This window comes from Spermophilus citellus (genome assembly GCF_964194105.1).
Source record: "Spermophilus citellus genome assembly, chromosome: 6".
Lineage (NCBI taxonomy): Eukaryota > Metazoa > Chordata > Mammalia > Rodentia > Sciuridae > Spermophilus > Spermophilus citellus.
Genome location: NC_138187.1, coordinates 36,614,287 through 36,628,623, shown reverse-complemented (window position 1 = coordinate 36,628,623; position 14,337 = coordinate 36,614,287). Strand labels below are relative to the sequence as shown.

Below are 14,337 nucleotides of genomic sequence, written 5' to 3'. Positions count from 1 at the left end.
TGGCACATTCCTGCAGCCTCGCAGGCTCAGCTCCTTGCAGACATTCTGAACAAGACCACGGTGCTTCTGCTGGCCTCCGCTCTGAGCTCTCATGTCTTGGGCTCAGGTACTTGGCACCAAGCAGACCAGGAAGATCAGTAGCAGGGAACGGGGGCTCCTCAAGGGAGACAAAGGCAGCTGAGCACCCCACCTTGTCCTGCTCTCCAAGTTGCCACATCTTCAAATTCCCTTATGGAAAAGCCTGGCTGTTCCAACAAGTATCTCTTTGTTGATCCACTACAAAATAATTTAATGTAGTAGAAAAAAATGTTTTGAAAAGCAGCAACTGAAACCTGTGCATTTTGTAACTACAGACTCCTGTGTACAGTGCTTTGGCGACTCCTCTGGTGGTGGCCACTGAGCTGGCGGACTGACCTGACAGCTGCTCTGCGGATCTCAGCCTAGGAGCTGGGTGCCTGCTAACACATGGCGGGTTGTTAGTAGACAGGACACAAGACAGATGCCGCGAGGCCTTTGATGTACAAACCCTCCAAGCCAGAGCAAAATTGTGGATGAAGCAATTCAGTGGATGGAGGGTGTGCTTCCAGAAAAAGCTGCCAGACCAACACTGCATTAAAGAAGCACTTTAATCAAACCTGGTACACAGACAGATGAGGCTGCTGGGCGGCCCAACACAGGCAGGCCAGCCTTCCTGACCAGCAAAACCACACAGCCTCAGAGCCACCTAGAGGATTCACCTGCCTATTCCTGTCCATCCTGTCAGAGCTTTTGACCTCCCAGGTAAGGCCAGTGTCACCCACCTCACAAAGGATAAACATCAATTCTGGATGAAAAGCTCTAGATTTCAGGTTTCAGGATTCTGATTTCTTCCTATAAAACTTTTAGAATTATGGTGCAATATGGCACAAAACAGATGTTTAACCTGCAAGTAGACGATGATCGGTGAAAAAAAAAATCAGAATACAGGTTTTAATTTCTATGAAGTACCCACAGAAGGCAAACCAGCAAGCACTTCCACCTGAGGTCTTGATGCCTCTCTGTCCCCCTCCTCCCCACACATCTGGAAACACCTGCAACAGCTTCACCTACAAATGAAATGTAAAACAGGAACATGTTTAAATTATGACTTAGTACTAAGAATAAAAAGTTGAGGGGCAAGGAATCAAAACAGTCCATGTGTTTATAAATATTTAATTTTTCAAAATCAAAGATTTTGCTAGCTTGATGCCAGGGAAGGATAAGAGCTGGTTGTGCCTCAAAATCCAGAGTTTTTGGCTTCACGAAATCCACGGAATGGAAATGTACAGCATAGGCCAAGGATTACCCTGGGGCCAGGAACTAAAATGGACACTTGAAAACTCTGCTGCTCGGCAAGTGGCTGTCATTATATATTTTCAATGAGAAAAAAATCATTTACAAAATGAGAGAATACTGCATGAAGCGCCCTTCCCAGGCAGAACACCAATGGCTCAAACACGTTCTCTACTTCCGCCCTACGCGGCCTCCTTGAGTGTGAGGACAGCACGCTTGTAAAATAACCATCTGATTATCTGGCCAGTGTCAGGACAAATTTGAAACAAGTGATTTGGTCCTTCCTGCATGCAGAAGGCAGGATCTAAGAGTTAAGGTAGGGGCTAGACAAAACAAACACATATCTTTATGCCAACACCATTATGAAAACCATGAGTGGCAATGGGAACCGGTAAGGAACACATTTCCCATCCCCAATTAGTCCCATTTTCTTGTGTTGGGCCGTGACCAAAAGCATTTCAGCCACTTCCACGTGGGCCACTGCTGGCTGTGGGGAGGAGATGAGGATTTGGAGGTTCCCAACACCCCTCCTTGGCAGGCAGTGGCAGCCATGCATCTCCTGGGCCCTAGGGGCAGGGCCAGTCTGCTCTAGGTGGTAGCTCTGGAGGTAGCTCCAGCCCAAATTGTGCTTTGCAAGACTCAGTGGAGCCTCCCAAGTCACTGACCCCCAGACCACCCATGCTGTCTGCTCTTTATTCTTGGTCTGAAAGAGCAGGGAAGGCAGGCACCCAGGCTGCCCACAAAGTCACCAACAAGAACTGTCTCCTTACTACCTCCTCCCATGAAGCTCGAAAAGCCAGAAAGTAGAGCTGAACAAAAAACATGCGTTTCACTTCAAGATGTTTCAGTTTGAGCATTTATTGGGCGCCAGGCATCGGCCAGGCACCATGCTGGGCGCCTGCAGGACACGCAGTCACATGATACCTCACAACAACCCTGTGAGGTAGGGGTCGTTCCTACATACAGTCCAGCCCCAGGGCTCAGCGCTCTCTGCCTCTGGCATTGCTAGGAAGGTGGCAGGATTGCGACTGAACCCAGTTCTTCCTGACTCCAGGTTCAATCCGACTCTTGGTTCCATTATTTTAGAAAATACAAAATATTTGGTCCCAATCTATGCGAATCCATGAAGTTAGTTCCTGGGTTTTGTTTCCAGTACCCACCCCTGTAATCTTTTCTAAAGTTTGGGAAGATATTTAAAAATTAACACTTGTGTGTGGTTCGGAGTCCAGTTGAGTCTGAGTGTTCTGAGGGCCAGAGCCCCTCACAGCTTGGCTCCTGGTGTGGTCCTGAGAGCTCCACCGACGACCTCCTCACTCCCATTTCCTCCTCTCCCCACCCCTTCTATCAGACCCAAGACTTGGGGACTTCGTTTCATGATGGAGAAAAGGGGGCTCATGGAAATGAGGTAAAGGAAAATCAGAGGGCGGACAAGTCTCTCCCAGCAGTCAGCAGAAGACGTGAATCCTTTTTGTTCTGGAGAACCCCAGTCCTCCCTCTCTGGGGTGCACAGGCCAGATCCAACCCAGACAGGCAATGCGTTCTGTGCTCTGGGAGGAAAAGCACCTGCCAGCCCTGGTGGAGGTGTGGGGTCCCAGAACAGTGGAGCCAACTGAGGCCAAGACAGAAGTCCATTCCCAGCCTCTCCTAGGACTACCAATCCCAAAGAAAGGTGAAAGAAACCAGGTAAAGCAGACTGCAGGTCCCCAATCCCTACGAGCATAAAATCAACAGCAGGCACCAAATAATGGTGACATAGAGCCCAAAAGGCAGTTCTTTTTGGTTCCAGGAAACCCAGCTTAGGTTTCCAAATCAATCCTACACACCTTTGACAATCTCTTCCCATGAGCACTCACCCTGACTCTAAAGGACAGAACCAATGGCTTGTCCTGGAGAGACCTTGAGAAACCCTCCAGGTGACCACAAGACTGGGTGCAGGGAAAGCCTGTCCTGCTAAGGCCCTTCTTGTTCTCCTGGCTAAGCAGCGGCCTGTCAGGCGCTGACACGCACTCATGACACCAGGCTGCACAGCTGGGAATCCCATTTTGTCAAGGGTTCAGGATAGACAGGCAAGGATTTTAAGGAAAAGTTCACCACATGCCCAACTCTCACCTCTTAATAAAATCACACTCTGTGTGACTGACCAACCAGCTCCCCCAGAGATTTCTGCTGCGGCCAGAACTGGCTCCAGGCCACTGGCATTTAGGATGTCTCAGAGCTACCCACTCTGTAAACAGCTCCAGGAACACCAGGGGTGCTTGCCTTGAGTGGGTCAACGTGGCTGGCAGTTCCTTCCACGTCGTTCACCTAGTACCACCATGGCTCGACCGCCTCGAGATGGTGCCTCTGGTCCCTGCTGTCCTAAGACCTGGGCAGCTCCATAGGCTGGTGATGCAGTATTTCTGTGCTTTTACCTACATCCTTAATGCTCCTCACTCCACAGGCCCTAAAACCATATTCCATGCCGCCGACTCCACTTAAGTGCCTTCAAAACTTTAACTGCTCTGGGCCTCTGTTTGGAATGCAGAGTTTGAGGTATCTGAGGTTGTTTTAATTCTGTAAAAATGAAAAGGGAGGCTAGGCAAATGCTGCAGCTCGTGACCACAGCCTCTTACCACTCTGCTGAACGACTGCTGTGAAGGACTGAAACAGAAAAGGCACACGTCATCCTGGGCAAGGAGTGTCCACAGCCACCGCCTCCTGCCTCTAACACACTTCTTTGAGGGGAAGACCCCTCTGACAATGAAGCCCAAATACAAGGACAACCAGATACCCACTGCATTTTATGTTTGTGCTTTCTTGGGCATGAGCAGCTACAAACTCTCCTTAAAAAAAAAAAAAAAAAAAGTCACAGTTATTTGACAGGAGTAAAGGAGGAGAAGAGAGAATTTAATGACACATCTGAACTCACTTCCCGTGGCTCCAGGCAGCCCAGGCATGCTGTCAGGAAGGAAGGTTTTAACATCAGAGAGAACCTCTCTCTCCTCCAGTATTCACAGAGAGAACAAGGTCAGAAACAAAGTCCACCATGGAGGAAATCCCAGAATGATCCAATTTGGAAAAAATTTAATTAATAAAATAAAGTGGAGGGAAATGGTCTAGGTGGGGCTGCAGGGCTAGAGGATTCCTGTCCAAGGCTGATGTTGGCCAGCACCCCAGCGGACCCCAGGTGGGCAGCGCTAGCACCTGTCTTGGCAGGAGCAGCCTCGACAACCAGAACCATTCTGCAGACATCACGCCTTCCTCGCTTGCCACGCCCATCGCTATGCACAGACAGTAAACACCAGACAACTGCAGTTTGTTATAAAGTGGCTTCTAGCTCTCCTACGCCGGGCTTGGCACATCATGCATGCAAAGCAAGGAGACTTCGAGGGCTTCACCAAACAGTTAATTTTGGCAAAAAAAAAAAAAAAAAAAAGAAAGAAAGAAAGAAAGAAAGAAACCAAAAAGCTAAAATTCATAAGCAGGATTAAAAGCCACTGAAGTGAAAACAGTGTATTTTCCCAATAGTTTGGAGTTAGACTATCACTACAACCACCCCGCCCTTTGTTTTTTCAAAAAGTCTCTGCCATCCTCCCTCAATTCAGGTCAAAGTTCATAGCAGCAATGCATAAATTCCTCTGTAAAGCCTGTGTTCTCTGCTCCTAGGATCAGAATTCACAGGTCAAGTTCAGTCAGTCCGAAGAATCATGGGAGGATGCTCACTGTCTTCATCCAGGCGCAGGGCACTGGCTTCGTCCTCAAGACTTGCTCCACCCACGGCACCTAGGTCGTCTGAGTAGGCTGCAAAGAGACAAGGAGGTCCAACTCAGTGGGTAGGGACAAACTACAGACCCCACTGAAACCAACCAGAGAGTGGGCTTTGGAAACTTTGCCATGTATCTGAAGTACAGCCCACGCTGAGAACTTCTGAATCTTAACTGCTTTTTTGAAGCTTTAGGCAGCTCAAAGATAAAGCTGCTTATTTTCCAAAATTTATCAATGTCCAAATAAGGCCTGCAAAGTGAGAGCTTCCAGAACAGCTGCAGATTTTCTCTACTGAATGGAGAGCAAAAATGATTCTCACACTGGTTACACAAGACGTTCAAAAACAACGCCGAGAGACATTCAGCGTTTTATGTAACTGAAAGGGCATTCCAAGGGGTTACAGTGAGCACGTACGACCTCATGTGTGAACGAAGCCCCAGGTCTCCCACTTGAGTCCCCTTGGACTTTGAGGAAGTCAGCTCATACGGAGAGAAAGGGCCTTGCCAGTGACCTCAGCTGTCTGTTTGCTGACTGACCAGCTGCTGCAGCCAGGGGGAGCCTTATATATGGCCTGACAGTGTCCTTCCCATCTCTGCCCTTACAGGCCACTGATGCAAAGGAGTCCATGTGAAATCTGCCAAGTGATCACCTAGGTGGGACAAGGATCCAGGACAAACACCTGGCAGTGCTCTCCTGAGGGGCTGAAACTGGGGCATGACACATGTGCACCCAGAGTCACCTGGGCTCTGCTAGTTATTTTCTTTGCAAAAATGAAGAAAATAAATTCAATCTTGCCAGGACCTGGGAACACCAGTATACAAAAACTTGCCTAGCGAGGAACAAGCCTTCCTTTTCCAGTTGGCAAGCAGGAAGCGGGCAACTCTGGGGAAAGCACAGTGTGCAAGAACCGACCCCTGCCCCCAAGGAACCACCGCACAAATTACCTTCTAGGTTTGCGTCCTGCCCCTTACCAAGTCTTGTTGGAGACGAGGGCACGTAGGCACCTTTTGCGGCTGCTGCGCCATACGTCTGAGTTACTAAGGGGCAGTCGTGGGAGGCAGAGTCTACAATTTCGCTGGTCGTCTCCATGCTGCCATCCAGCCTGGAGAAAAGGGAACGACCAGGACAAACTCAACGCTTCCAGGATGGACGAGTGCGGTCACGGTACAGCTGGGCCTGAGGCGCCAGACCTGTAGCGAGGGGGCAGCAGGCCACTCGCTAGATGGAGCACCACGCATTCCTGATGCCATGGCGATTTTGAATACCCCCGCCCCACACTGGTGGATGTTTTACTGGATTTTTATATAGGGCGAGCATATTTAACTTTTAAGCCAGATGATCATCAACAGAATTCACGTAAAAAAAAAAATAATAATTTCTGCTAGGCACGGTAGGACACGCCTGTCATCCCAAGCTGAGGAAGGAGGATTTCAAATTTGAAGCCAGCCAGGGCAACTTAGAAAGACCGTGTCTCAAAATAAATAAACAAAACAAAACGAAAAACAAAACAAAACAAAAAACAAAACACAAAACAAAACAAAACAAAAATAAAAGGGGGGGTTGGGGATGTAGCTCAAAAGTGGAGTGCCCCTGGTTCAATCCTAAATACCTCCCCCTGCCTCCAAATCCCACTTCTACCTGTCTGTAAATGTGTTTCAATAACATTATTAGGACACTCCCCCAAAGGAAAACAGGAAATCAAACTGCACTCTCTCCCTGTTAATGGAGACAGGGCACGTAGGCATCCCATAGCAGATGCTAGGCATTTGTGACCCCATGTTGTGTGTGGCCTTTCTTGCTTTTCAGACACACAAAGTGCCCACACCCTTGAGAGGCCTACATGTCCAGTTTGCAAGCAAATGCAGCCGCTCCCCAGCAGGAGGTGCCCCAACCAGCAGCCATGATTCCCTACCCTGGAGCAAAATCAGTTTAACCCGGGAACAGGAGCACCTCAGCAGGCAGCACAACCCAACATGCTGGAATCTGTGCTTCACGCCACTGGATTGGAGGAAACGTACAAACCTACTTGCCACTAGGGAGAGGTAGGCAGTGGCAGGTTGGAGCAGCCTCACCTGTGCTGTCGCATCAGGGCGCACTCGCCACCTTCCTGGGGGTCCAGGTTGTACATATACAAGTAGCCGTCAGAAGCTCCCACCAACAACCGAGGAATCTTCTGAATTCTAGTGAGAATAAAAACCAGTCCAATTCTAGGAGCATGATTCTCACAAAACACATCTCCAATTAGCTGCCTGCCCACCACACAGCACAGACCGGACCTCCTGCACTTGAGCTGGCGCCTACGCAGAAGAGGACCAAGACCATGCTGTCTTCCTGGGACTCAGCATGGCAGGGTCAAGCATGGCCTAAGGGTGAATGTGTAAAGAATCCAAGAAAGCAGCAGAACAGGATCAGGCCCTGGTTTCTGATTGTTAAGGGTGATGTTTTCTGATAGCTTTAGAGACTATGCTAGTCTGATAACAAGGATGGAAAATAATGTTTACAAGATTCACAGAGCTGCAGTCTGCTCCTGCTGAACTTTCTAAACAAGCCTTCCCATGAAGCCATGCTGCGGACAGTCCCAACATAACTCAGGAGAGTGTGCTTGAAGCTGTGCTCTGAAAGCCTCATGACACCTCCCACTGCAACGCTGCTGTTTTTATAATCCCAAAGGGCTGAGCACCAGCAAATCCCTACAGCATGACGTAATCAACACTAAACACTCCATGAAGATGGAAAAGAATAAACGTTTTTCGAACAGGAACCTCAGAGAAAGCCATTCAAGTTGTGTGTCTGCAGCAGAGCAGTCTGTGGCTCTTCCCTCTGTGCAGCTCCTGATGGAACCAAACCAAACAAAGGGCCACACGCCACCTCTGCAGCTAGTAATGAGCACTGGGACACAGCACCCTGTTGGGATGCACACACAGGCAGAGGGCCAGGGAGGCAGTGCCCATCCCCACTCACGTGGCTAATGAGCAGATGTTCTTATGGCCACAGAATGGCAGGCGGACAGTGGCAAAGGCTCTGCCCTGGTTGAACATTTCTGTCACTTGAGAGGGCAGGTAGCTGGTGGATGCCATGAGCACCTTCCCAAAGTAGCCAGTCCAGGTGGTGGGCTCCTCTGGAGGCCTGGAAGGAAACAGCACTAGACATGTGAGGCTGGTTCTGAGTCGGCCACGTCCCATTCACACACACAGCCTGAAACCAGAATGAGAAATCCTCCACTCTTCACAAAAGGGCTGTGGAAAACACACTATGGCCCAGGCCTGGGGACACTGAGGAGTGTCCTCAGGGGGGGTCAGGGGCTGCTCAGTCAAGCAGGAGCAGCCACGTTATCTAATCAGGACCCCATCCTGGATCCTTGTAGCAGAGTGTCCAGAAACCTTCAGTGTGACCTCAAGTCACTTTCTTGTAGCCCATTTGGTGGCTGTTCATCTTATGTGTTTTCAAGGTGTCTTAAATACTCCTGTGACTCAGTCATAGTCCAGTAAACACTGCCACGAGTGGGGTTTATCCCCCCCAGGCTGGAATTGACCAGCGACGCTGGGAATTAAGACAGGGTCTTGCTAAGTTGCCAAGGTTGACCTCGGACTTGTGATCCTCTTGCCTCAGCTTCCCCAGTCACCAGATTACAGGAGTGTAGACTAAACAAACAAAAACCCCTTCACGCACATTCACCACATCAATACAGAATTTATGCCAACTGCTATAAAGAAACCGCCCCCTCTCCTCCTGACCTCTGGGTATGTTAGAGACGTGGTGGTCATCCCAGAGGCAGTCTAATTCTAGCTGCTTTTGTCTACAAGGGTGTGGAGAGGGGACACAGGTACTGGTCAGGTGACACCCATCTGGATCCTCAATCTGACCTCACTCTCCTGTGTGTTTTCCACATAATAATATCAGTGGGACAGGGACAACTTTTTGTACTGCTGGGCCTGGACTTAGGCTGGCTGTGGTGTGGACTGGCAGATGCTGCCAAAAGCAGAATGGTTCTGTGCTACTTTCATCCAGTCAACAAATGGGGACAGAGTGTTTTATATTTTTTAAAAAACAAATGAGGGATCTGGGGGTGTAAGTCCGTGGTAGAGCGTGTGCTTAGCGGGCATGAGCCCAGGGTTCCATCCTCAGCACTGTCCTCCCAAAAAACACTCGGAAGAGAAAAACAAATGTTATCTATGTGACTCACTTTTCTTTCACAGTCTCGAGTTTGAAGATGTGCACTGTCTCAGTGTTGCTGGACGCAGAGAGGAACATGCCATCCATGCTGAAGGCCAACGAGCAGATGCTCACACACCTGGGGAGACAGCAAGCATGTGAGAGGTGGCAACATGGGGGCAAGCCTGTGTCTCCAGGCGTTCCTAACTGAGGGATGGAGCAAAGCCCCCATCATGGGCACACTGAGGTCACTGATGCCTTTTTATTTCTCTCCAGCAATTTCTCAAAACTTTGAAGGAAAAATGTAGCCAGCAAGAAAACATTCTTTTAATACATCCTTAAACAGTCCATTTTCTTCGTGAATACAAACAATGAAGGGAACCAGGATTGTATTAAACATTTTTAGCTGAATTAGGATAAATCTGTAACACTGAAGTTAGTAAAAGAAAACGCAATTTAAAATTACGATTTTTAACACTCCAGCAAAAAAAAAAAAAAAATCTCAAAACATTAAATAAAAAATAGGAATTTTCTCATAACCTTAGAAATAAAGTTACTGTTACCCCTGAATAATTTTAAGGGGTGGATTTTCTACAATTCTTCACATTCATGGAGTGCTTACAACGTAACTGGCATCATACTTAAGCTCTGGGGGGTGAACAAAGCAGAAATGGTCTCTACCTACAGGGCTGGCAACAAATGGGCGGGGAGAGGTGGACAGTCAGTCTGCTACCAGCAAGGACACAGAATGCACTCACTAGAGTGGATGGGCTGGAGAGGTACAGCAGTGCAGCTGCTCATGTAAGAGGCAAAGAAAGGCCACCTTGAGGGAGGGGGACTCTGGCTCAGATCCAAGGGTTCACACAAGTCAGCCATTACAGGGAGCAGCACGTGCAAGACCCCCAACCCCTGGAAGAGAGAGATTTGCTCCACTGAGAACCTAAACATGCAGCAAGGCTGGAAAAGGGGAATGTGAGGGACAGTGAGAGAAAGGTAAGGGAGGATGGGGGGCGAGATCCTGGAAGGCCCGTGGGCTCCATAGGGAGTGTGCTGAATGCTCCAGGAGCAGGAGGGCAGTCAAGGTTTTAGGTGAATGGTGGCTGGATTATATTCATATCAGCAGCCAAACCCGGAGTGAATGGGGTCTAGGTGATGTGAACCAGGGGTGGGATCACATGCGGGGAAGGAAAGACTTAGGGGGAGGAGTGATAGGCAGGAGCTGTCTGGATGCGTGAGATGGGAGAGAGGAGGAAAGGCTGGGCCCTGGGGATCATCTGGACCATTTACCAAGACATGGAATTTGAGGAATGTGAGCAGACGGGCACATTCTGGCCTGCTGCCTGAGGTGCAGGGGAAACAGGTCCATTTCAGGAGAGGCTGGGCTCCATGTCCAGACTTGGGTTCAGCAGCACACAATGGCAAAGCTTAGGGAGGGGGTGGGGTTTATAGCATGGGTGGGAAAAAGCTCCACTAGAAACTAGACATAAGGAAATGAGGCAGGATCACACAGAGAAACACCTAGAAAGGTGTGATGTGAGGAAGACTAAGGGAAATGAGGGGTAGACAACCAAGGAAGTAGTTCCTAGCACTGGAATTTGGGCTTTGCCTTTCAAAAGGGGAACAGTGAGTCTGTTCCATGGGTGGGGGCATTCTGAGGAGAGGGAAGTGACTGCAGACTACCCAGGTCCCCAGAGACATGTGGCCTGGAGTGTAGTCAGGAACTACTGAACACTTTCTTCGAAAACATGGCTCCTGGTCACTGGGAAGCCCTGGGGAGGCTGGTACCATTTACCACATTCCCAGAGAGGGAGAAGTGGGGACCCAGGGGCCAAGTAATGCTGCCCAAACCAGCTGTGGCAATGGCCAAACGACCTGAGTAGGATGCTAGGCTCCCACAGGTGGAGGGGCGCACCTGCTTCCGAAGCAGCTACAGGGAGGGAGCACCAAGTGCATGGCCTGGTGGGACAGCCAAGAGACTCCAAACAGTGACTCAGGGGTTTTAGAAGAACCAAGGCCACCTGCTGTGGGGAAGAAGAGCTGGGCATGAGGGCTCTGAAGGATGAGAACACGTGCTCAGTAGGTGAGGCTGCTGTCCAGCACCTTGGAACAGGATGGGTGGCCCCAGGCCATTTCTGGCATTCGAGTTTTTCCAAGCCCTCAGGCTCTCTGGTTCTCATTCTCCATTAGGTGGGTCATAGACACACGGAAACCTAGTCTGCTTCCACAATAATGTTCTTTCCGGTCCACGAAGAGACTGACCTCCATATCTGAACTGCTGATCCAGGTGGGTAGAAAATTCTTCCATATTTAACTGGAATTTCTCTGATGTTTAAGTTTACACCTGTTTGGTCAATGATGATAGAAACTGAAATCCATGAAACCTCCAGAGTTGACTTGGAGGATTTATATATTTTACCTTTTAACTCCTCTCCGGAACTCAAAGAGTTTTTGTCCCTCTGGAATGGAAAACACCCTAATCACGGTCCCCTGGGATAGGGAAAGAAAAACAGAAAAAAGAATTTTAGCTGGGTTAAAAATAGTCTTTTTCTATTTCTTACACACCAGACTACAAGTGAACCTTGTGGATCATTTTCAGCAACAGCTCTGTGTGGGCCAGGAGGGAGCCTTGATGCCCTCTCCGCTGCACCCAAGTTCCCAGGGGGCCTATACACACCACTGCCACATTTTCTGCTATAAGCATATCAGAAATTCTCCTGTTTTATTTCTCATCACCTACTTTATTACTATTATATACACTAATAACCCTGAAGCTAAACATGGAGTATTAATAGTCATTTAAAGTTTGAACTATTAGAAAAAAAACCCTATAGCCAGGGCTTGCATGTGGGGAAGCACTGCTTAAATCCAAGGGCTGATGAGGGTCCAGCACCCAATGAGCAACTTTCCTGCCACTCTGAATTACAGATCAAAACAACTCATTAGCTGGAAATCTTATTTAATTTCCTTAAAAGGAAAAGCCCAGATTTAGAAAATGGTAAGACTTACATTAAAAGTCTTCCTAAGAATACAAAAAAAACAAACAAAAAAAAAAAACAAACAACAAAAAACCAAACCTCAAATACTTGGTGAACTATAGCATTTCTCTGCTTCAAAATGAAATATGTAAATAGTTATGAGAAGAGTAGAAAGAGGAAGGAAAGAGGAAGAAGCAGGTGGCTACTGAACCAATGCTACAGAGTGATGGCACGAAATGGCGTAAAGAGAAACACTGCTGGGACAGAACAGACACCTTCACACAGGTGGCATTTCAAATTTGTGGGGTAGGAAGAATTATTCACCCTCCCATCTCATATCAGACAAACTTTAGAAGGTTCAGATTGTTCAATATGATAATTGTTAAGGATATCTCACATGCTCATGAACAGTTTAAAAAAAAATCTGCAGGTGTTTACATAACTTCTGGTCCATCTACTCAAGGGGATGCCATGCCACCATCAGCACTCAGGTAACAGGTTCATTTGAGAAAAGGTTACTTAACATATGCATTCACTCTAGATGCAAGGATACCAGCTGGGTTTGTAATTCTTGAAAATTAGAGGGATAAAATGGTTTATGCACACGTAAAAAAAATTAATAAAGGCAAAGCCTTTGTCCTTTTGTCCATCACACCCTAAAACTTTTGAGGTGTGTGTGTATGTATGTTTGTACTAGGAACCCAGGAGTGCTTTATCACTGAGCTACTTCACAAAATCTTTCATTTATTTATTTATTTTATTTGTAGATGGACACAATATCTCTTATTTTTTTTTCTATGTGGTGCTGAGGATTGAACCCGGTGCCTCACACATGTGAGGCAAGCACTGAACTACTGAGCTACAACCCCAGCCCCATGAACCCTTTTTACTTTTTTTTTTTTTTTGAGACAGAGTCTCACTAAGTTGCTGAGCTGGTCTTAAACTTGTGATCCTCCTGCCTCAGTCTCCTTTGTGGATGGGATTGGAGGCACACACCATTGGTCACACTTAATTTTTGATGGCATATCTGGCTGTTATAATAGTGACAAGGTGTTGAGACCATGCAATAGAAAGTTCCTTGAAAGCAAGATTAAGTCACATGTCTCTGGAACACAGGAGGGTTGGGAAGGCCTAGCTGTTCTTGGCCCACAGACAAGAGGAATCTGTCTAATCACAAACAAAGCCTTTGTTTTATATTTATATGTGTGTGGTGTTATTCTATTTTCACTAGTCTTGAAATTCTAAACTATGATAAGATTCCGGCTGATCAATGGATAACAATTTCATTTTTACACTCCCAAGGGAGAAGAAAAAGAGAGTGATGTTGGGACAGCCTTGCAAAATTTTAGAAGCAAAATCAGGAGTAAAGCTCAACCTCTCCTCTGCTCAGCTGGTCAACCCCTGGGCACATTAACTTCTGTGAGCCCTTGGTATAAAATAAGAAATATTTACCTTGCTGAGGTGAGGGGATCAAACAGGTAATGAATTAATGAAAAAAAATCCATGAGAAGTTTGAGGAGAAAGAATTCAGAAGAAAAAATGTCTTGTTTCTGAACTGCTGCTCAGAGAGACAGGAAAGCAAATTCATCTCTACAAGGCAGACAGAAGGACAAGCATTGAGGCAAAGAGGAACAACAAAGGGACAAGAGGCAGCAGGGTAAACCAGAAAGAGAATGAGGAGGTGGAGTTAGAGGGGCTGAAGGCCACAGCTTGCCACTATGACCTATGCACAGATGGGCTTTAGAAAGGTCACACCTGTTATCGTTAGTCCTGCTCAAAATAAAGCTATTTCTTAACCATACTTGTCTGTCCCCCCTGCAGCAGCCAGGACCACTGGGTCTTACACATGTTGACAAAATTAACAAAAATGGACTCGACTGGTGGCTCTTGAATTAAGATTTGTTAATTTGCAGCATGGTGATGTGGACCAGGAAAAGAGATCCACCACGGGGAGTTTTACTTGGGTCAGGCTGTGTTCTGATCACTACTGACTTGCTGGCTCATGGGACTGATGTGCAACAAGTATCTTTAGTTACAGACTCTAACCCACCTACCAGCTATGCAAAGGCTTTGGAGGAATGGTGTGGCTATAAACTTTGCTGCTGAAGACAAGGGAATTCTCATGACATTTTCTACATGAATATAGAAAATCTCT

At 47.5% G+C, this 14,337-nt stretch overlaps 1 protein-coding gene across 3 annotated transcripts in view; it reads right to left on the bottom strand.

The window, feature by feature from the left end:
- Positions 1–2,149: 2,149 nt before the first annotated feature.
- WIPI2 (WD repeat domain, phosphoinositide interacting 2) overlaps positions 2,150–14,337 on the bottom strand; it is a 38,629-nt gene continuing 26,441 nt past the window's right edge. Inside the window, exons 7-12 of one of the 3 annotated variants that reach the window (XM_081298028.1) lie at positions 11,624–11,694; positions 9,239–9,346; positions 8,017–8,181; positions 7,128–7,235; positions 6,000–6,157; positions 2,150–5,091 (exon numbers count right to left, since the gene is read on the bottom strand). In XM_081298028.1, the coding sequence (XP_081154154.1) occupies positions 4,979–5,091; positions 6,000–6,157; positions 7,128–7,235; positions 8,017–8,181; positions 9,239–9,346; positions 11,624–11,694 (723 nt within the window). In that variant the 3' untranslated portion in view covers positions 2,150–4,978. The remainder of the gene's footprint in view (positions 5,092–5,999; positions 6,158–7,127; positions 7,236–8,016; positions 8,182–9,238; positions 9,347–11,623; positions 11,695–14,337) is intronic. The other 2 variants (XM_081298029.1, XM_081298030.1) reach the window with 2 other exon arrangements.